Source organism: Berghia stephanieae, chromosome 1 (genome assembly GCF_034508935.2).
Source record: "Berghia stephanieae isolate SIO BIC M18660-M18661 chromosome 1, UCSD_Bste_1.3, whole genome shotgun sequence".
NCBI lineage: Eukaryota > Metazoa > Mollusca > Gastropoda > Nudibranchia > Aeolidiidae > Berghia > Berghia stephanieae.
Genome location: NC_088360.1, coordinates 27,808,752 through 27,833,220, shown reverse-complemented (window position 1 = coordinate 27,833,220; position 24,469 = coordinate 27,808,752). Strand labels below are relative to the sequence as shown.

The following is a 24,469-nucleotide window of genomic DNA, read 5'->3' as shown; positions in this document are numbered from 1 at the left end:
GGTAGTAGTAGTAGTAGTAGTAGTAGTAGTAGTAGTAGTAGTAGTAGTAGTAGTAGTAGTAGTAGTAGTAGTAGTAGTAGTAGTAATAGCAGTAGTAATAGTAGTAGTAGTGGTAGTTATACTACTACAAATAATAATGATGGTGATAATTATCATCATCATCATCAACATCAATATTATTATTGTTGGGTCATTTCATTGTTCCTACATACACATAAAGATAACGTAACATCTTGTTTACAACATACTTTTGAAAGCTCTAGCTGACTAATGACCGAGATAAAATTGTATTATTATTATCAACGACGGAATTCACTGTCATGAGTCATCAGCGACTATCATTTACCAAGATATCTGCCGTACCCTGAAAAAGAAAGACTCGTGTATTTAAAATTTGGCCAGAAAACCTGTCCTTCGATTATCAATCAATTCAACTGACAAACATCTTAGAGAAACTTGGCAAATTTTCTGGCCAAATGTTAAATAATATTCTGCGTCTTTCCAGAGGATGGCAGATGACAATAATCAAAGATCAAAGATTCTTACCTCGGGTGTCCCACAAAAGGTCGAGGTCGTTCCCTGGCCGGAAATGCCCTCTTTGCAGAGTCCAAAGTCTGTCAAGACCACGTGACCCTGTTAGAGATTACACAATCAAAACAAATCAATCACCCGGATGGGGTTTGACATTGGCTCAAGTCAACACATTAAACAAAAAAAAAAAAAAAAAAAAAAAAAAAAACGAGAGAAAAAAAATAAACACATGAAGACGACATTAGACATAATTTGAAATTTGAATTCTATTTTTAGGTTTGGAGAGATTGTCAGAACTTGTCTGTCAGTTTGCTTGTTTGCTTGTTTGTTGTTTGCTTGTTTGTTTTTAGATTCGGTTTATAAATAATCTTGATGATATATTTAATGTCTTGTCAATTTAACACAAAAATAAGTTAAGGTTCTGGTGAATTTAGATGTTAACAAGATTACACGTAGAAACAATTTGTATGTATTTTCTTTCAAAATTAAGATGCAAAATCAGACGGGAGTTTGTGGCGAGCCGAGCCAGCCTTGGGAGTAATACGCTTCAACAGTTGTAACGTCACTTCCCTCGTATTGACGCATGGCAACTTAGTAACGGGCTCTAAACTATCGGAACAATGGCGGACGCCCTTATGAAATATTTCTCCGGCGAGCATAAATGCGTATCCAGAGGGGAAAAAAAAACATTATAAATCTGATCTTCACACATTCTGATCACAAGACATGAAAAGTTCTAGCTGGCATGAAGAATAAAAAGTACCGGTCTTCTTTGTTTAGAACCGCGATGGCCGCCATTGCTGGGCGACGTGACATCAGACTATTGAATCCAATTGCAAGGTGTGATGTAGATATATAGACATATCACTCGCTCGTCACGCAATGAAAAAAAAATCCAAACAAACAAAGGAAAAAAAAACAACGTAGTTAACACACACGCGTGCGCGCGCACACACACACACACACACACACACACACATAAAAACAGGGGAAAAATAAACATGTTTTCACACGCATATCGATATATTAAAATAACTCCCAGCTTGTCAACAAGACCAGATTTATACCAGAAATAGGTGCCACCAGTGATGATAGCTTAATAGATTTGAATGAATCATGTTACTAATGAATTGATGTATGTTATTATATGTAATTATATTGAACATTTATCTCCAAAAAAAACGATGTATTACATATTATAGTTTCAATATTATAACCTTCTTCCTTGTTGATGATGTTGTAGTTATTTTTGTTATTATTGCTATCTTTGTTGTTTTTGAATATATCATTGTTGTTGTTGTTGTTGTTGTTCTCGCTGCTGCCTCCTGGTGGCCTTCCTCGAATCCCGCATGACTTGTAGCCTGATATCCCCCCCCCCCCCCCCCCCCCACCCACAATCCAAATACGATTCGATAGTCTGACGCCACGCCACGCCTCCCGGCAACGGCGGCCATCTTGGTTCTAAACAGAGAAAATCATTACTTTTTATTTTTCATGCTGGCAAGAACTTTTCATATGCCTTGTGATCAGAATGTGTAAAAATCAAAACATGATCAAATGTATGTGTTTTTTTCTCCTCTGGAAACGCTTTTATGCTCGCCGGAGAAATATTTCATAAGGGCGTCCGCCATTGTTCCGATAGTTTAGAGCCAGTGTTGCTAAGTTACCATGCGTCATTAGGAAGGAAGTGACGTTACGACTATTGAATCCTATTGGAAAATAAAAATGATGTTGTTACAATATTCGGCAACGATCAAGAAAGTGACAAATGAATTGAGCTATTGGATAGTATAAAAATCACAGTTTACAACTCTCTACGGTTTTGTTTTGTTTTGTTTTGTTTTGAAGGGCTTTATGGCGATTGACGCACATTTAGGTCATTTCAGTGCCAATCAAAAGAAAGAAAATGGAAACGTTAAATAAAATTCTATCTCTTCTTCTTCTAAGTTCCATGCCTGGTCCAGGCTTCAGATACTGCATGAATTATCTCTCTCCATTCTTCCCTGTCTCTTGCTTTTTCAAACAGCTCTTGGATTGTTAGGTTGGTGAAGCCCTTCAGTTGGTCTATGAGTGTTTTTCTTTGTCTCCCCCGGGCGCGTTTACCAAGTATTTTTCCACAACTTGCCAGGTATTCATTCTTATCTTTCCTTACTATGTGTCCGAAAAAGGATAGTTGTCGATCCACAATTAAGGGCATTAGTTTCCTTTGTTGGTATTTTGTTTTAGCACTTCTTCGTTCGTTTTGTGTGCAGTATACGATATTCTCTGCATCCTTCTCAAGCACCACATTTCAAAAGCTTCAATGTTCTTTTGTGTTTCTGCATTTGTAGTCCAGCTTTCGCATCCGTATAACAAGATTGGCAACACGTAGCACTTCAAGACTCGGAATCTAATCCCGAACGACATCTGTTTGTTTTTCAAAATGTTTCCCAGGTCCATGAAGGCCTGTTTGGCTTGAGTTATTCTTGCTCGTATATCTCGGTTACATCTTCCATCTGTTGACACTATTGAACCTAGGTATTTAAAACTTTCTACGTTGGTAAGTTGCTCGCCGTGAATCGTTATATTGCAGGTGTTGTTGTTTTCGGGGTTTTTCTGTATTACCATGCATTCCGTTTTGGTGATATTCACTTCCATTCCCTTGGCTTCACTATCTACTACCACTTTGTCAACAATCTTTTGAAGTTGGATTTCTGATGTTGCAATGAGTACCGTATCGTCTGCGTATCTTATATTATTTATGTTGTGACCTCCTACTTTTATTCCCTCCATATTATTTATGCCCCTCATGATTGTTTCTTGGTATAGATTAAACAGATCTGGTGAGGCAACACACCCTTGACGGACTCCTTTCTGAATAGGAATGGAATTTCCTGTAGAGTTTCCGATTTTGATAGATGCCTGCTGGGTGTAGTATAATGTTTGCATGAGTCTGAGGTCTTTCTCATCAGCGCCAATGGAGTGCAGTTGTTTTAGTATTTCTTCGTGGCGTACTCTATCAAAAGCTTTTTTGTAGTCGACAAAACAAAGGTATAGTGGGGTCTGAACCTGTATAGCTCTTTCACTTAAAACACGGAGGAGGTATATTGCGTTCCTTGTCCCTCTGTCAGGTTGGAATCCATATTGTTCCTCTGCGATTTCGGGGTTAATCTTATTCCTTAGCCTGTTGATAATTATACGCAACAGTATTTTGTTGATGTGGCTTATTAAACTTATAGTTCTAAAATTTTCGCATCTGACTGCACCTGCTTTCTTTGGTATTGCTATGAAAATAGAGTTACAGAGATCTTCTGGAATTTTCCCAGTATTGTATATAATGTTGAATAATATGTGAAGTTCATCAATTGCTAGATCTCCTAGGCTTTTTAATACCTCTACAGATATTTCATCAGGCCCTGTTGCTTTACCATCCCTCATTCGTTCCATGGCATGTTCAATTTCACTTTTGGTGATGTTTGGTCCGCTTAATGGTTCTTTGAATTTCAGTGGTGGTTCATTTCTATTTGGATCATTGTACAGTTCGCCTATGTATTCTACCCATCGGCTTTCTATATGTTGTTCTTCAAATAGCAGTTCCCCTTGTTGTTTTGGATACAACTTCCTGCTGCTTTGCTTTTCCTTTTCCCTGATAGTTCTTTTATTCTTTGGTGAGCTTGTTGGGGTTGGGTTTGTATTCTCTTTCGATTTCGCAGCATTTCCAGTCTAGATAGTTCTCGTGTGCCTCGATGCATTTGGATTTACTGTGGTTGTTCAATGTTTGGTATTCTGCAGACCCTCTGTTGCATTTTCGTCTTTCTTCAAATAGGTTTAGAATTTCATTTGTCATCCATTCCTTTTTGCTGTTTATTTGAGCTATTGGTAAATGCTTTTCTGCAGTTGCTTTGACACACTTTTGGAATATATCAAATTGTTTTTCACATTTTTCGTTATCAGGTTCACTTTGGCTTTGTATCATGAGTGCATTTTCAAATTCTTCTCTCATTTTTGTTTGTATGCCATTGTCTTTGCATAACCTGTAATCCCTCTTTATTCTACCAGCTGTTCTCTGAATAGCTTTAAACTTTATCCTTACTGTACAAACAACTGGGACATGGTCACTGTCTACATCGGCGCCTGGATAGGTTTTGCAATTTAATATGCCATTTCTGAATCTTGATGATACTGCTATAAAGTCTATCTGGTTCCTTGCTCTGTCCCCTGGTGATTGCCATGTCCAGGTTCTTCTTGGGTGTTGTTGAAACCAGGTGTTTGAAATCATTAATTTATTTGTTCTACACCAATCTGCCCAGATGTTTCCTCGTTCATTTCTGTCTCCGAGTCCATGTGGTCCGATTATGTCACCATCTCTGCCTCTGCCAATCTTAGCATTTAGGTCCCCCGTTACCATAAGGACTTCTTGTGATTTACACATTCGTTTTGCTTTGTCTAGTGAATGGTAAAACTCTGTCATATCTGCATCTGTCGCCTCTTCTGTTGGTGCATAAACTTGAATAATATTGGTGTCAACTACAGGTCCTCTTAGCTTAACCAGCAAAACTCTGTCTGAGATTGCTACGTGCCCTTTGTAAAATTTGGTTGATTGTTGATCTAAGATCAATCTAAAATTCTATACTAGACTTATAATAAAAAAGGAAAAAAGAGAAAGAGAGAAAAAAAGACATAAGGAGAATGGTAGAAATAGGGAATAGATGTCTGCTAGTTTCCAAAGCGTGGTATCACTGAGATCACCTAAAAGTCTCGTTCAGACACATAAGATCCCACGAGAAGAACATACAAAATGCTTACATTATACATAGATATTAAAAACAAGAAATAAAACAGTACATAACAGAGAGATAGATGATTTACAAGGAATAAAATAGCATCTCACAAACTTTAACTATCCATTTCCCTCTCGACCCAGCCAAGGACTCCCAACAAGGAAAAAGACAAAGCCAAGTTATCTCATTTCAAGACAAAGACAAAAAGCAAGTTGGATAACAGATAATATAGGGGGAAAGGAAGGAGACACAGAAAGAAAGTGACCTCCCTACCCCACTATGGGAGATCAGGAACCCCACTATATTAATATCATTATTATTATTATTATTATTATTATTATTATTATTATTATTATTATTATTATTATATTTTATTATATTATTATTATTATTATTATTATTATTATTATATTATCATCACCATCATCATCATCATCATCATCATCATCATTATCATTATTATTATTATTATTATTATTATTATTATATTATTATTATTATTATTATTATTATTATTATTATTATTATAATTATTATTATTACTATTACTTTTATTATTATTCTTACTATCATTGTTTGCCTTGCTTTATTATTGATTTTACTTACTTGATTTGTTGATGAAAATGTTATATTCTTGTATGAGTTATTTTGGCAATTGCCTAAAAATAAACGTTTGAATCTTTGAATCTATCTTTTGGTCAGTGTCATGCTATGTGTTTACGATGAGTACGAGCAACTGTTGTTGTTGGTTTTCTCGTCGCAAATCCGTGTCATAGTATAGATAGAATGCGCTTGGCCAAGGAGTTCACAACATTGCCATCCGGAAGTATAACGGACCAACACACAAACTCTGTGTAACCATGAACTTTTATAGTCTGGTTAATACAGTTAGTGAGAACAACTCACAAACGCGGATGGCAAAAACAATAACAAAGGCCTGAGTGACGTCATCTGCATACTATCTATAGAGAGTTACGTTTTTTTCCCTTTCCCCTACCAGCAGGTGCTGCGTTACCTAAGTCAATATTATGATAATTATAAAGGTATGTGTTTGTGTCGATGTATGGGCAGGATGCGTCATCAAGCAAAACATGTCATTTGACATTCAAGAAAACAAAGGGTATGAATAAATATACACATTGACAACAACAAAATAATAATTGCGCTGCAATTAAAAAATGGAGGATAAACCAGTTGTAGAGAGTACACAGTACACATAGCTGTAACAAACACACATAATACATCAGCACTACTATCATTTAAAAAAATATATATATACTTCCGACTATCATCGCAATAACCACCATCGTCATCATCATCGATAACATCGTCATTGTCATTATCATCATCGTCATTATAATCGTGGTTGTTGTCATCATCATCATCATCATCATCATCATCATCATCATCATCATCATCATCATAATCATCATCATCATCATAATCATCACCATCACCACAACCATCAGGCCCTAACAACTTACCTTTGAATCTAATAAAATATTTTCAGGCTTGAGATCTCTGAAAAAATACAAATAATAACAATAAAAAATAAATAAATAAATCACTAAGTCACGTGAGATAGTCTACCAATCAATGCTATGATGCAATATACAAACAGCACACAATACCATACACATTCACACACGGGGTACGAGGTGCGAGTCGGTGCTTGTTTTGTTGAGGACAAACGGTGTAACATCAAATTTATAAAAACTTTAGCTTTTATATTGCGCAATATCCACTAGACGTGCTCAAAACGCTTTACAAAGGGCCCAATAGCAACACGTAACACGAAGAACGAGACATGACGCCTGCGAGGCGATATTACTACAATTTTTTCCGACATAGACAACATGGTTAACGGCCAGGTACTCATTTTACACTTGATTACGATGAGAGAATGAAACGTGAGAAAAGTACCATTTCCAAGGACTCAACTACGCGCCGAGCGAGGCTCGAACCCAGGACCTTCAGATCTGAAAGCGAGTGTCATACAACCATTTTTTTTTTAAATTATTTTTTTTTCCTTTCAATTATGGTATGATAATGATCATTGCGCGCTACGTGGTCTAAACCAGTGATATGAGAATCGCCTTCGGATTCAGTAGGGACTTTCCACCTGTCCTACATGCACCCGATGTGGGCAAGAACCCGAAACGGCAGAGCATCTAGTTGAACGGTGTGTTGTGACGATGCTACCGGGCGGGTTCGCGACGGTGCACGAATGCGGACCGGACTTTGCTGATTGGGTCGGGTCGATCGCCATAACACAGAGGTGTGAGAACCATAAGAAGCTGTTGCCTTCGGATCCGAAGGGTCTCGTTTATTATTTCAGGAAATGTTGAAACCATTTGGCACAATCGAGGTTTGTGTGTTTTTTTGTTTTTGTTTGTTTGTTAGTTTGTTTTTGTTTGCTTTTGCTTGTTTTGTTTTTTAAAACAATTAATGCCCGGTATAGTCGCCATGCCTTTTTTATATACAAACTTTTCCCTTCCTCCGGTACGTTGAGGTGAGAAATGCGAGTGAAAGCAAAGGTCAAATGTCATAAGCTATTACTATTTATAACCAATGCCGATTTATTGACATAGCTATCATAACATCGTTATGGATAATATAACAAACAAACAATAACTTCATTTATGCTTGGTCAGAATCTTTTCTCGTTTAAGGTGGAGAGGAGACATCGCCAAATGACACCAAGGGTCAAAGGACAAAGGTCATTGACGTCACCATTGTATAATAATACTCCAAGTGCTGAACTGAACCCACCTTTAAACAAACAAGTTTGTACAGTTAGTTCGTTGGTTCGTTCGTTCTCTCTCTCTCTCTCTCTCTCTCTCTCTCTCTCTCTCTCTCTCTCTCTCTCTCTCTCTCTCTCTCTCTCTCTCTCAAAAACACCCACCCACCCTACCTCCATCTCTCACTCTTTCTCTCACTCTTTCTTCCCCCTCTCTCTCCCCCCCCCCCCTTCTTTTATTCTATCTTTCTATTCTATTCTATTCTTCTTCTTCTTCTTCTTCTTCTTCTTCTTCTTCTTCTTCTTCTTCTTCTTCTTCTTCTTCTTCTTCTCTCTCGCTCTTCCTTTCCTTCTTTCTTTCTCTCTCACACGCTCCCTACCTCTCTACCTCCATCTCTCACTCTTTCTTCTTTTATCCTATTCCTCTAATCTCTCTCTCTCTCTCTCTCCCTCTCTCTCTCTCCCTCTCTCTCTCTCTCCCTCTCTCTCTCTCTCTCTCTCTCTCTCTCTCTCTCCCCCTTACACCTCTAATGCATGAGTGCGTGTGTGTGTGTGTGTGAGTGAATCTTCCATTCAACGCCCAGGCTTTATAAAAATATCCATTTATCTCAATTGTACCTCTCCATCTTTCTGCTGATTCAGCATAACATTAAGGCTCACAGACGCCAGTTTAAGTACCCGATGTTGGTTGTTGTTCGAACCACTGGGTCACCCCTACAACACTCAACACAAAGCTCTATGGTGAGGCTGAGGACCTAAAGCGGACCACAGACTTCATAGCAGATATCGGACTGCAGCCATAGATGTCCATCAGAGGAACGAAGAAGAAGAAGAAGAAGGTTGTTGTTAAACTCGATGGTGCCACTCTGCTCTATGGATTCCGAGCAACAACGCTCCAAACAGATACTATGAAAGTCCTTGATTTCCATGAAGGATTGGGGTTGGGTGGGATGGGGGGGGGGGGGGGGGGGGGAGTTAAAAAGTACCTTGCCGTTAACAGCGTTGTTTCTGTCGGGGGAAAAAATGTAATATGGCCTAACAGGCGTCATGTCTCGTTTTACATGTTACGTGTTGCTGTTGGTAAGGGACACCTTGTAAAGCACTTTGAGCACTTTTAGTGGATATTGCGGTATATAAATGCTCTTTCTTTATCACTTGGTCCAAAGAGAATAACTTTCACTCACACACAGAATACAAAAAATTAAAACAAGTTCGATCCAGCTGTCCAGATCACAGCGAGTGGGCAGAATCGTCGGGAACCAATGTGGACTCGAACCATGCCTGTTGGTTTGTTTATGGAGCGCTCAATCAATTGATGGTATGCGTTTATGTAAAATGCTCACTCTGCAAGCTAAATAAAACGTAAAAAAAAGCCAAAACATAAAACTAAGTGTAACCTTTAACGTTTGCAATCTGATTGATAGAAATTAGTGAGAACTAATCACCCAACAAGGGGCCTAAAGAGACAAAATTAAACAAAATGCTGAATGACGACATCTTGCGCTGCATTCATTCTATACTTACCACCGTATACATCCCCACCCCCACCCCATTTTCCCCTCCCCCGACATCCATAAAGTCCGTTTATCTTATAACAACTGTTCTGGCATATACTCTGCCTAAAAACACGTTTATAAAAAATTTGGCAAGAAAACTCGCCCTTCAAAAATATCAATCGATTAAAATGACCCTAATCATGCCAAAAACTCTCAACATTAAAAATTACAGAAGTCCCAGGTTTGATAATTTTTGACAAGATTAGGGTAATTTTAATCGATGGAGATTTGAATGGCGAGTTTTCTGGCCAAATTATTTTTAAAGTTTTTTTGTTTTTTTTTTCGGAGTAATACAGCGATACTGTTGATGTAGGTACCCACCTGTAGATAATGTTGAGAGAATGGAGATAGCCGATGGCGCTGGCCATTTCAGCAGAGTAGAATTTGGCACGGTGTTCCGAGAAGTAGCGCTCTCGTTGTAAGTGGAAAAACAGCTGGAAAAGACAAAGAGAAAAGCATGAAATTATAAAGGAAGGTTAAAAGGTTAAAAGTTCTTACTACATATAAAAAGGTTTTGACCAAAATAAAAAAAAAATAATAATTTAACAATTTCAAAAAATGAACAGAAAACTTCACACGGAACCTTTCCAGCTCAAAACCCCTCTTCAGCAACCAACAAAACAACAACAAATAATCAAAATGTCATTATAATATAAAGGGTCATTACTTCTTTTTCCTCAACGGAATTTAAAACTGTGTACCGATGTGTAGCGTGTGACAATAGCACATTTCAAATCATGAGAATGTACTTCAAACTCATTTTCATTTGACCCCCTTCACTGCCATTCAATGAAAACCAACACAAAAAAAAAAAAAAATAATAAAAAAAAAAAAAGTTTTTTAAAAGCATTTTGGCCATAAAACTCGTCCAATCCAAATACATAATAATGGCCGATCATGTCTATTCGACTCTTGACACCAAAAACATATTGAGGGGATTATCCGTACTACAAGGCAATGTAAATTTTCACGTGTCCCCGTGACAAATTATTGGATTGAATCTGGGAGGTACGTAAAACTATGTACGTCATTTAATTTGTGTTACAAGGTGGGAAAAATAATTTACAAACATTTCTTCTTGTAGTAAATTTCTAAACCAATTAAAACATTTTTTTAAAAATAAATAAAAGAAAAAAAATTAAAAGGAAAAAACTTGTTCATCTTCAGGTTAAAAAAAACCCATAAATTGAAAGTTTAATATGAATTTATTCCTTTGCTATTTTGACACTTAATTTTGAGATAAACAATTAAAATAAAAATTCCATATTATCTTTCACAAGCTACACCGACGATGTTGTTATTTCCATGTAGTGGGTCCCGTAACTGTAATAGAAATACTCTCAAACCATCAGCCAAAGATTGCCCTGCCATTACAACAACCTTAAATCAAGGAAGGCCATAATTGCGTGCGTTATCAAACCTGCAAATACGCGTACGTCGCAAAGAACTAAATTTTGCAAGAGGAAATATGTAAAATCAAATAATCAATCTTGTAATCTCTAACCGTAACTTCCTGGTTCTAATTTAAGAGATGACACAGATGGAGCCGTGACAAGACCATTACAGAGCAAATTTCAAAGTATTAGAATGTGATTTATCAAACCCATTTCCATTTGACCCCTTAACTGTCGTGCTCTGAAAAAAAACACATTTTAAAAATTTAGGGCAAAAAAACTCGCCCTTCAAATATCGATCAATTAAAACGACTCTAATCTTTCCCAAATAAAAACAAGACAAAGAAACAAAAAAAAAATAACAAAAAAAAAACATACAAAACAAACAAACAATAAGGAAAAAAAAAAAAAAAGAGCGAACAGACAAACAAAAACAGACTCGCGAATTTGGGACTTCCTTAATCCCGGGTTTGACGGGTTTTGCGGAAAGATGGCATTAATCGACGATATTTCTTATTTTATTATTATTATCCATATATTATTATTATTATTATTATATATTATTATTATTATTATTATTATTATTATTATTATTATTATTATTATTATTATTATTATTATTATTATTATTATTATTATTATTATTTGACGAGTTTCCTGGCCACAATTTTTTTAATGTGTTTATTTGTTTTAATTTTCACTTGGCCCCTTCTGACCCTTGTATGCATAATTACCTTTAAAGAAGGTGTATTTATCAAAGTGTGACGATTCACGGTTTTGTCATAGAATTTTGTCTTTGTAAAATTCACATATCCATGTTATTACATTATTGAGTTGCACTATCTCCACTTAATTGTGTAAATTATGCAAGTCTGTGCCTGAATCTGAATCTATTTTACACACGAATTAATTACAGTTTTAAAAGATTTTTTTTTAAATTGGATCTTTATCCTCCTCCTCCTCCTCCTCCTCCTCCTCCTCCTCCTCTTCTTCTTCTTCCACAATCCCATGCTCCTTTCTCTACCTCATCTTATTCCATTCCTTTATCTTGCTCACACCCCTTCTCCTTCATGTACGGCAATATGGTCTTGTGATAAGACACTCGCCGTCGAGTCCAACTCGGAGCCCAGTATAGTTGAGTCCTTTACTCACATTCTTTCAGCGTACTCAGGTGTTGTTGCTGTAGGCTTGGACCCCTTGTAAAGCGCTTTAGGCACATTTGGTGGATATTGTACTATATAAATGCACACGATTTTTTTTCGGGGGGAGGGTGGGGGGAGGTTGGTTCTATTTTTGTTTTCTTTTCTTTTATTGGGAAGGTAGGTAGGAGCTTGGACGGCAGCGTATCAGAGCAATTCCTTTCTATGCAAATCAGCTGCTTGTTTAGAAAAGATAAATATCGATTATTTCATGATCTTATTTATGTTTGAATACAAACAATTTAGGGGCAGCGTGACTCAGTGGTACGGTTTTTGCTTCGTACCCGAAAGGTACCGAGTTCAATAACCCGCCGCCGCGTTGTGTGGCCTTGAGCAAGTCTCCTCACCCTATCTCACTTTGCGGCGCTGCTCTGCGGCTGACGCCTGGGTTATTCCAGTCTTCCCTTGGAATTGACCCTAAAGACAAATTTCCTCTTGGGGATGAATAAAGGGAATTTTATTTATTTTATTTATAAGTCACGTGACCTCACTCACCTCGCCCCCGTTGACGTAGTCTAGGACAAAATAAAGCTTGTCTGTAGTCTGGAAACTGTAGTGAAGTCCCACAAGGAACGGGTGCTTGACATTTTTTAACAGCACATTCCTCTCCGCCATGATGTGTTTTACCTCGTTCCTCTTCATAATGGCGGATTTCTGGAGGAGGGAAGAGTTCACATGTGTTGGGAGGAAGGGGGGGGGGGGGGTGAGAAGTTAGAGAAATGAAACTAATGAGTAAATTAAAATAAAAAGTGTATAAATGACTGGATGGATGGATGGATGGATGGATGGATGAAATGGAGAGAGAAGAGACAGAGAGAGAGGGGGGTGGGTGGGGAGAAATGAAAGAAAGTAAGAAAAGACGAAAAAGAAGCAGAGAGAGAGAGAGAGAGAGAGAGAGAGAGAGAGAGAGAGAGAGAGAGAGAGAGAGAGAGAGAGAGAGAGAGAGAGAGAGAGAGAGAGAGAGAAAGAGGAGAGAGATGATGATGATGATGATGATGATGATGATGATGATGACGACGACGATAACGGCAAGAACACATCACTATAGTTAAAAAAAATCCTTTTGTTTTCCTTTACCTGTAATACTTTGACGGCGTATACATCGTTTTCAACATTGTGTCTGGCCAGCAAGACTTTGCCAAAACTGCCTTTCCCGATGACCTTTAGGAACTCGAAGTCTGAGGGCTTGACGCTGATTGGACGAGAAACAAACATGAGGTTTAAAGTTAAAAGACTTATTCAAAAGGTCTCTTGAATACAAAAAGCTATGGCAGAATTTCTTGGGCTGAGGACAAACTAGTTGCATCTCCATTTTTGGAAGATTTTGAGATACGGCACGCGTTACAAACAGATTTCAAACGGCTTCATCCTATAAAAGTTTTTGTTCAAATTGGGATTAATATTAGCTCAAAAATTATGCACAAAAGAGTGGCTGAAGTTTATACAAAGTTATTAACAACAAATAAACTTTAAATTAATTTTTCTCAATTTGAAGTTTCAAGTTTATTTATTTCTTCTTAGGCTTTCGCTTTTGAAAAAATCTGGAGATAGAGCAAATCAATCATCACCCCCGATTTGTTGCATGTTGTTATGTAATGGGAGGGCAAAACTGTTGTTATTTATTTGTTTTTACTTATTTCTTTCAATTCAGAGCACAGACATAATTGTTGTTTCACAGGACATGATCCCTCAAAAATTAGCAATAATTTCATGAAAACTACACATTATTTTTAACCCATAGTTAAATGTATAACTTTCCTATTATAGACCAAAATAATCAGATCGGCCTTCCATATTCTGAACCTTGCTCACAAAGTCTTTACATAGGTCATTTCAAAACGCATTGAGTTGCATTATGGGGCAGCATGGCTCAGCGGTACGGTCTTTGCTTCGTACCTGAAAGGTACCGAGTTCAATCACCCGCCGCTGCGTTGTGTGACCTTGAGCAAGTCACCTCGCCCTATCTCACTTTGCGGCGCTGCTCTGCGGCTGACGCCTGGGTTATTCCAGTCTTCCCTTGGAATAGACACTAAAGACAAATTTCCCCTTGGGGATGAAAAAAGAGAATTTTATTTATTTATTTATTTATTATGTGGTTACATGCTTACAAACTTGATGGTCATAAGATTCATCTAGCAGGCATATTATATTTATGGTAGCAACCAAAAACCTAATCCAGCTAGTAAATTTCGTACCTTGTTTTCTCGCTGGGCCCTAAGTTGACCGGGTTTTCGTCTTTATTTCCGTTCTGAAATCGAATACAAGGTACAAGGTAAAATTTCATTATATATATATAATGTAGCTTATGCCTGGAAGAGAAATATATACTATAATCAAACACCCTCATGAAGCCACACTCAACACGAAAAATGAGATGTACAATACGTGTCCATATCGCCGGAAGTTCTTATTAATCAACTACAAACCGGAACCACTTCAACGAACAACAGCAGTCAACAAACCAAACATGTAACACACAGTCCTGACGATGGCTGATTAGGCCTGAAACATCGATGTTGACTGACTCAAACATTGTGGTAAATATTAAAATAATATATAAATAAATATATATATATATATATATAATATATATATATATATATATATATATACATATATATATATTATATATATCATTATATAGCATTATATATCATGACAATATGAAACAAGACATTATATCAATCATGAATCAAATATATTGTCCAGCACTGTGGAATTAGAAGTAATGAAGGGACAACATTGTGTTTTATAAAAATATGTTTTATTTTTTAAAATATTTTGAATGAAACAAAATATAACTTGGATTTTGTACAATTTTTTTTATAGTCTTTGCTATGTAGGGTGTTGTCAAGTTGAGGGTTAATAAAGCGATTTTTGAAGTAAAAGTTTCCTGACCAAAATGAACAAAATGTTTTTTGTCATAATAGAGGTGTAGATAGATCCTATCAACTCAATAGTACTGACATGTCTAAAAGTAAAGGAAATCGTGCGTTCACAATAGCGAATGAGATTAGCGGAAGAGTAGCGTCCCTTGATTGGACGTCACCCATAGTATGTGACGTCACCGACGGAAAAGTTATTAGAGAGAGAACGTAATGTTGGTTGTGCGCATGGGTCTCTCGCAGTGACTGCTTATATAGGAGGACGAGTCGCCGACGAAATTTTACGTTCTACGGGGCCGGCCTACGGGGCCGGACAACCATCGGGACAAATATATACAGTGCAATATGTTATCTTTGGTTGTATTTATCTATCAATTTGTATGTCTGTATGTCTCTATATATCTATCTATGTATTTATCTATCTATGTATCTATGTATCTATATCTATCTATATCTATCACTATCTATCTATCTTATCTATCTATCTATTTATGTCTATATTTTTCTATTATCTATTTTCTATTTATTCTCAATTTTTCTTTTTATTATTTCTCTTATCTTCTCCCTCTCCCTCCTCTCCGCTCTTCCTCCTTATTCTTCTTTTCATCCATCTTTAGATGTTACCGATTCCCGGAATTGATAAATGAGAGAGAGAGAGAGAGAGAGAGAGAGAGAGAGAGAGAGAGAAAGAGAGCGCGAGAGATAGGGGTGGTTTTAGTCCCAGGGCCTGATCGTTGTTGGGACAGGTATATGGTACTACATCTCTCTCTCTCTCTCTCTCTCTTTTCTCTCTCTCTCTCTCTCTCTCTCTCTCCATCATCCGCTTTTCTATCCATCTATCTATCTATCTATCTATCTATCTATCTATCTATCTATCTATCTATCTATCTATCTATCTATCTATCTATCTACCTACCTACCTGTCTATGAATCTATATTTATCTTTATGTTTCACCTTTTCATCAATTCACCCATCTTTTCCTTCATACATACATCGATCCATCTATCTACCGACAAAATCAATCGATCTACCTTCATATCTATGTTTAAATTTATTATGTATCTATCTATTCATCCACACAATTCATTTGTTTTCTTATTCCTCTCTTTATTGTTCTCATCCACAACAATATCTATCAGTAGACAATGGTCTCTCGTCATCGCGCACAACCAACACGACGTTCTATCTGTAATAACTTTTCCGCCGGTGGCGTTACGGACTATGGGTCACGTTCAATCAAGGGACGCTACTCTTCCGCTAATCTCATTCCCTATAGAAACTGAGGCAAACAGTTGAACTGTGTTGTTCTTCTTTTGCTCAACAAGGAAACATGCTAAGTAAAAGCTTATCTTTATTATCATTAAGCCATTTATCATTCACTTTATTCTTACACGTTCGTTTGACTTCATTTGTTCAGTCATCAATTCATTCGGTCATAAATTTATTCATTATTTACATCCTTCTTCCTTGTCCTACTGTCAACGCTAAAAACACATACAAACACACACACACACATACATACACACGCATTTAAACACAAAGACACAAGATATTATGACAGTAACACGGCGACAGAAGAGTTCATCAAAAGGAATGTATGTGACATATTATGACAAAGGTTGGTAATCCAAGCTTGTCTATGCTATACCACAATAATGGCTATTTTGCCAGATCCATCCTACAATAAACAGCCAAAATCACCTTAAAAAATTGTCGATTGACATCCACTGATTAAAATGACTTCCCAACTTGTACGAAATTATTAAGTCCAAGCCCTCTTTTGAAGTCTTAGGTTTAAAATAATGGCTTTCAACTTGGAGGTCATTTTAATAAATCAATATGAAGTCAAAATTTTCTGGCCAAATTGTAATGAATGTGTTTTGTGGACAGTAAAAAAAAATATGAGCATTTATATAGCGCAATATCCACTTAATGTGCTCAATGCGCTTTACAAGGGGTCCCTGGTCAACAGCAACATTTAACATGTAGGACGAGACATGACGCCTGTTAGGCGATGTTACAATTTTTCGGACAAAGACAACGCTGTTAACGCCCAGGTACTCATTTTACACCGAGTACGGTGAGAGAATGTGAGTAAAGAGTCTTTTCCAAGGACTCAACTATGCGCCGAGCGAGGCTCGAACCCAGGACCTTCCGATCCAAAAGCGAGTGTCATACCACTAGACCACATAGCCGCAGTATTGAGGGTTAACACAACCATACTCAGAAAAAGAAGGTATTAAAATTTTTGAACAGAAAACTCGGCATTTGAATATCGATGAAAAGAACCCGCATCTAGGCAGAAAACTCCACGATTTGCACAGTCACGGGTTTGAGAGTTTTTGCTAAGGCTAGGGTTGTTTTGCTAAGGCTAGGGTTGTTTGAATTGATCAATATTTGAAGGACGAGTTTTCTGGTCACAATTTGAAATTCTTTCAAGGGTACTACAGTTAACTGGGTTTTGTTGGGGGGGGGGGGGGTTAACGAGCTGTGAGAACATTATTTTATTGAATCATACTTTTTTTATAATATTAATTTTTTTTTCAAGTACACATTTTGCGGTTGTATTTTATATGGGAAGGATAAACCTCCTTATATTTCGTTTTTATTTGACGTTTGATTTTTTTGTTTGTTTTTGCCCAGTATTTTATTTTGTCTATTATTTATTTATTCATTGTTTTTATTTTCCCTTCTCCTTTATTCTCGTATGTTATGCGACAATATCACTCCGTCTGCCCGGGTCAGGCAGTGAAGAAGAAGAAGAAGAAGAAGAAGAAGAAGAAGAAGAAGAAGAAGAAGAAGAAGAAGAAGAAGAAGAAGAAGAAGAAGAAGAAGAAGAAGAAGAAGAAGAAGAAGAAGAAGAAGAAGAAGAAGAAGAAGAAGAAGAAGAAGAAGAAGAAGAAGAAGAAGAAGAAGAAGAAGAAGAAGAAGAAGAGAAGAAGAAGAAGAGAAGAAGAAGAAGAAAGAAGAAGAGAAGAAGAAGAAGAAGAAGAAGAGAAGAAGAAGAAGAAGAAGAAGAAGAAGAAGAAGAAGAAGAAGAAGAAGAAGAAGAAGAAGGAAGAAGAAGAAGAAGAAGAAGAAGAAGAAGAAGAAGAAGAAGAAGAAGAAGAAGAAGAAGAAGAAGAAGAAGAAGAAGAAGAAGAAGAAGAAGAAGAAGAAGAAGAAGAAGAAAGAAGAAGAAGAAGAAGAAGAAGAGAAGAATTGAGACGAAGAAGAAAGAAGAAGAGAGAAGAAGAAGAAGATGAAGAAGAAGAAGAAGAAGAAGAGAAGAAGAAGAAGAAGAAGAAGAAGAAGAAGAAGAAGAAGAAGAAGAAGAAGAAGAAGAAGAAGAAGAAGAAGAAGAAGAAGAAGAAGAAGAAGAAGAAGAAGAAAGAAGAAGAAGAAGAAGAAGAAGAAGAAGAAGAAGAAGAAGAAGAAGAAGAAGAAGAAGAAGAAGAAGAAGATGGATGAATTCCAAAATGATGGAAAAACTTTACTGGTCATTCTATCCGTGGTTCTGGCATACAATCTGGGAAGGTTGGAGGTGATAAGGCCTTATCTGTCTTCAGGTTAGTTGGCCTAGATAGATAATGATATCTTTAACTGTACAGTATGAATGTTGGTTGGGGCGCTTCCGTGCTGGACTAATCTTTGTACAAGATTTCCGAGCACACGACATCGGAACTCGCCTTACTTGACATACGTAATTTTCATAACGATGTAGAATAACGACCTATTACCCAGGTGTATTATTCACTGCGTAGTTCATGTATTTCCATCATAATCCATGGGCTTCACAATGCTTATAACCATCCGGTCATTTGGAAGGAAATTCCAATTAAATACAGGTCAAAGTTACACTTATAAACAAATACATAAAGGAAGAGACAGAGAGAGAGAGAGAGAGAGAGAGAGAGAGAGAGGGAGAGAGAGAGAGAGAGAGAGAGAGAGGGGGGGCGAGAGAGGGAGAGGGGGGGGGGGCGAGAGAGGGAGAGAGAAAGAGGGAGAGAGGGAGAGGGAGATAGAGAGAATAAAGAGAGAAAAAGAGAAAGAGAGAGAGAAAGAGAGAGAGAGAGAGAGAGAGAGAGAGAGAGAGAGAGAGAGAGAGAGAGAGAGAGAGAGAGAGAGCTTTCCAGAATAATTGTTGTGTTTCTAATAATACGTCCCCATCTCGTGCTGATAAATGTAGTCTAACTAGTACATTACTCGGGTATGCAGTCACTCCTGAATTGAAGGAACAAGATGACCAGACAAGACCAAACCCATAACGACATTGTCTTTTCTGATCACCCATGTCATAGCTCTCATCTGACCCCCCCTCCCCCCCCCACCCCCCTCCCTCCTCCCGGGCCCAACGTCCACCTAGCAGTGATAGAGTAACTTAGGTCAATAGGACCTGGGTGAAAAAAAGTACTTTTCAACAATGTGCCAACAATGATAACGGATCATTTGACGTTACAGAAACCGGGGTAAACTTCAGCTCCGCGGAACGAATGGGTCTAAAATGACTACTTTTCCACCCTATATTGAACAACGGATGATTTGTACAATAAGATGCCCAACAAGCGTTGCCTGCGAAACTGAAGTTCCCAGCAATGAATTACATCTTCCCCTTCTTCTCATGACCGTTCTCTTATCGTGCTATTGCGTGCACTTGATCGTATTGCGTCTGAAGACTGTGTTCAATAGAGAAAATTATAAATGAGCTTTCTTATATTCTATATCTATGTAGGTATATAGATTAAAGTAAACTGCCAATACTGATTATAATATAGAGCGACCATACATTCTTAATAACAATTTAATTGCGACTGTGATTCCGTCCACCCATATCATCACCGGTTACCCAACTCTCTCACCTGGGTTCTAAAATTAATCTCTCGCCTAACCACAAGTATGTAAGTCGACCAATGACCTCACCCCTGAAGGGTCAAGACACAGCCCAACCTCCACCAATCATTGATAACGATATAATATAAGAATATTATTATACCTTTACATAAGTTTACTTAGGATTAATTCAATCGCAACAGAATCGATAACAGAACGATTACATAACTGAGTGGCTAAGCTATGAGCGGCAAAAGAAAGTAACGTTTGGCGTATCTTATTGAATATTGACTGAGTATCGCAAAATTGAGAGACTCATTGTTAGCTTTTGAAATACTTCTTGTCCTGTATCACACGATTCTAACTGTTCATCGTTTTTGGTCTGTTAGAAATCGAAAAACGGAAACACCTACAACGGCAATTTTCAAAACAGTTAAGGAGTCATTCAACTTTATGACATTCAGCATACGGGCACCAACCACGGCTGGGCGGGTTAACTAAAATGTACTTTTATATGTAAGTCTTTACTACAAGTCTGCCGTACTCCGAAAAAAAAAGCATATTAAAATATTTTTGCCAGAAAACTCGTCCTTCAAATATCTATCGATTCAAATAACCCTCGTCTTGGCAAAAATTTTGAAGCCTGGGACATCGTGAAGTCCCAAGTTTGAGAGTTATTGCCAAGATGAGGGTAATTTAAATCGATCGATATCTGACCGACGAGTTTTCTGGCAAAAAAGTTTTTAATATGGGTTTCTTTTTGTTTTCCCAAAGCACGTCAGAAGTACTCGTGTCCTTAGCTACAACAACAGCCTAACATACTTCCAGCCAACGGCCTGGTGGGGTCAGTGTATGTTTACTGTCAACAGGCTATTTTTCGTGTCGGTTAGTTCCTTTGGGCAGTAGGTACTTATTGCTGTATGTATCACGAAGCAGAGAAAACCTGCACGTAGCCAGGGTAGATACTATAGGATAAACTTCACACTTAACCTGTATATATAAACTTTCGTATTTCAGAAAAACGCGTATTTTTTAAAATTTTGCCAGAAAACTCGTCCTTCAAATATCGATCGATTTAAATGACCCGCATATTACCAAAAACTCTCAAAACTGGGAATTGGCGCGATGTCCCTGGTTTGAGAATTTCTCCCAAGATGAGGGTCATTTAAATAGATCGATACTGGAAGGAGAAGTTTTCTGGCCAAATTTTTAAATACGCGTGTTTCCGGGGGACGGCAGGTTAACAGGTTCAAACCACACGCAGCGTTGTTTCGTGCCAAATTATCGGTGCCTCGTTCCAATCAAAGAGGTAAATCCATATCATGATCTTGACCTTGTCAACAGTGAAACGGTTTTTGTTTATACAGTAGGTGGTCAGTTGTTATGTAGCCATGGGCAAGGAATGTGGTTTGTGGCGTCCCAGCAAGCTGATAGTGAATTGATTTGTAGTTTACAGTGACTATTATAGATAGTCTTCAGGGGCGTGTCTATATTGGTTGATTTGGTGCCTGGCACCGCATCCATCTTTTAAAAATGGATTACAGCAATTAAAGAAAATAAAACTGAGAAATGGTAAATACCACCTCTTACTTATTTGAGTAAGTCTTTTCTTTCTTTCTTTTTTTTTTTTTTTTATCTTTCTTTTGTATTTACAAATATAGCATTTTAAAAGTAATTTTCTTCTGATTCTGGCACCACATGATACTGTAAGCATGCCACGCCATTGGATATTATTATTATTATTATTATTATTATTATTATTATTATTTATTATTATTATTATTATTATTATTATTATTATTATTATTATTATTATTATTATTATTATTATTATTATTATAGTCGTGGTATCGGAACTGAAACGTCACGAGCTATCCACAAAGTCATGATTTTGAGTCAAATAACTAGCCCTACGGAACCACAGGGGCCATGAAGCCATGTTAACTTCTGACAAACAATATGAATTTCTTGCTACCCTTTAGGGTAGGACGCTTGTCTATTGCGAATGATCTTCCAACAGATCGAACAGATTTAGTTAACGAATCCACGATGGGTGGACATAATTAATATGGGATTGATTTAACATTTGTGTCATGGGTTTGAGAGTATTACAAAAATGAGCCCATAATAGTTTGGGTCATCTGACCTGTAAATACGTATTCGTCGATATCAATCACGCGTCACACACACACACACACACACACACACACACACACATACACAACTTTTTAGATCTCAATCAAAATTGCATCTTTAAGCTCAAAATTAAATTAAACTTTCACCATTATTTGTGTAATGGAAACTATAATGCGTTATTTTGAGAGTATTACAATGATGAACTCATAATAGACCTGTAAATAAGTACACAGCGAAATTAATCACACACACACACACACCCACACCCACACACACACACACACACACACACACACACACAACTTTTTAGATCTCAATCAAAATTTTATCTTTAAGCTCAAAATTAAATTAAACTTTCAGCATTAGGCGTCCATCACGAAATAATACCATTTCGGTACAACTGATCACATACTACGATATAAATATAATAACATGCACTTGCTCCCGGAAAAGTAGAAAACGATAGGGGCTGCCTGAAGCCGGTGATCGTAAAATACTAACGAAAGAGTGAAAATGGAAAGGCTTCGTATGGAAACGAAACAGACAATGGACGTTTCGGGTACAAACACTTCGTCAGCACAACAATACACAAATAAATTTGTTTTCCCAAGTTTATTTGTGTATTTTTGCGCTGACGAAGGGTTTGTACCCGAAACGTCCATTGTCTGTTTTGTTCCCATACGAAGCCTTTCCATTTTCGCACGTGCTCATCACTGACCATTGCGTCCTCGTCGTCTTTGTCGTTGTCCACTGTGTCCACTTGGATACTGGGTACATTTCTGGGGTTGTCCAGGGATAGGAACAGACGGACGTCAGGCCTGGACAAGGAAAAGAAACAAAATCAAAAATTACAAAACATGGACATTTATATATATATAATATATATATATATATATTATATATATATATATATATATATAAGAGAGAGAGAGAGAGAGAGAGAGAGAGAGAGAGAGAGAGAGAGAGAGAGAGCAAGATCCACTAAACGTGCTCAATGTGCTTTACAAGGGGTCCCCCCTGGCCAACAGCAGCACTTGTCTGTTAGGCGATATTACCATTTTACATCAAAAATCAATCGATTAAAAGCAAGTCACAACTTGTAAAATATAATAAAACCCGAGATTTCTCAGATACCAGGCCCATGGAACCGGGGTTAATCCTGGTTTCTATAGCGTGAAACGGACAATATAGGACGGTAGTCTATCGCAAAGTACTTCCGCCAGATTTAACAAAACCAGCTACCCAATCCCTGCTGGGAGTACAGGGGTTAGAAAGAAAAATATCTCGACTGCACCCGGGATCGATCTCGGTCCTTTTGCTTGTGGAGCGAGGGCTCTACCGACTGTTATCGGGGCCCCTTTCAAAGATAGAATGGAAATAAAAACTTCTTCAACAAATACTCTTCAACAGTCGTAACGTCACTTCCTTCCTAATGACGCATGGTAACTTAGTAACACTGGCTCTAAACTATCGGAACAATGGCCGACGCCCGTATGAAATATTTCTCCGGCGAGCATAAAAGCGTATTAAGAGGAGAAAAAAACCCCCACATGAATTTGATGTTTTGACTTTTACACATTCTGATCACAAGGCATATGAAAAGTTCTAGCCAGCATGAAGAATAAAAAGTAAAGATTTTCTTTGTTTAGAACCAAGATGGCCGCCGTTGCCGGGCGGCGTGACATCAGACTACTGAATCCAATTGCGAGTCATATTAATTATCTACCGTTATATTCTTAAGTTAAAGTTTTCCAGCCAAAGAAATAAAGAAAAAAAACGTATTTTGTAAGTGATCGCTGTTGGTTGATTGTAGATTTTGATGTATTTTATCTGACAACAAACATGGTGTCAATTAAAGGTCACGGAGTCTGTTTTGCACGCCACATCTTTCACTGCGCCTGCGCACTGTGGCGTGTTAAGCGTTGATGATTCAACTTCCTGATCAACTTATCGACGGTCAAGGAATGTTAAGAATGTCCATCATTAATTTATTTAGCTTTCAGCCCAGTGTTCAGTTATGATAATTGCCAAATTTTACTCCCATAATATTACGGTTCGTTGACTCGTGTGATTTATCTGGCCCTTTGCAGGTGGGATTGGGTTCAATGTTAATTTTAAGAATGACGCGATCTTACGTAGACTAAACTACACATTTAATAAATACGTATAAGAAAAGAATCGGGTCTATTAAAAGCTATAGACAGAACGAAGATGACGTCAATCGGCTCTTTGATATTGGTTTTTGCCATCCGCGTTTATGAGTACTTCTCACTTAACTGTTTTAACCAGACTATAAACGTTCATGGTTACACATAGTTTTTGTGCTGGTCCGTTATACTTCCGGATGGCACTGTTGTGAGCTTCTTAGCCAAGCGCATACTAACAAAAGTCAGGAATCAGAACCCCCCCCCCCCCCTCCACCCCCAGCCCCCAATTTATAACTTTAACGTGTTGTCAT

The 24,469-nt window shown here is 37.5% G+C and overlaps 1 protein-coding gene across 6 annotated transcripts in view; it reads right to left on the bottom strand.

Moving 5' to 3' along the window:
* LOC144971234 (serine/threonine-protein kinase Sgk1-like) overlaps nucleotides 1–24,469 on the bottom strand; it is a 185,991-nt gene that overhangs the window by 6,309 nt on the left and 155,213 nt on the right. For all 6 annotated transcript variants that reach the window (XM_078911748.1, XM_078911769.1, XM_078911758.1 and 3 more), the window contains 7 exons: nucleotides 22,730–22,829; nucleotides 14,376–14,428; nucleotides 13,258–13,372; nucleotides 12,676–12,834; nucleotides 9,909–10,021; nucleotides 6,776–6,812; nucleotides 547–633 (listed from right to left, as the gene is read on the bottom strand). In XM_078911748.1, coding sequence (XP_078767874.1) covers nucleotides 547–633; nucleotides 6,776–6,812; nucleotides 9,909–10,021; nucleotides 12,676–12,834; nucleotides 13,258–13,372; nucleotides 14,376–14,428; nucleotides 22,730–22,829 — 664 coding nt within the window. The remainder of the gene's footprint in view (nucleotides 1–546; nucleotides 634–6,775; nucleotides 6,813–9,908; nucleotides 10,022–12,675; nucleotides 12,835–13,257; nucleotides 13,373–14,375; nucleotides 14,429–22,729; nucleotides 22,830–24,469) is intronic.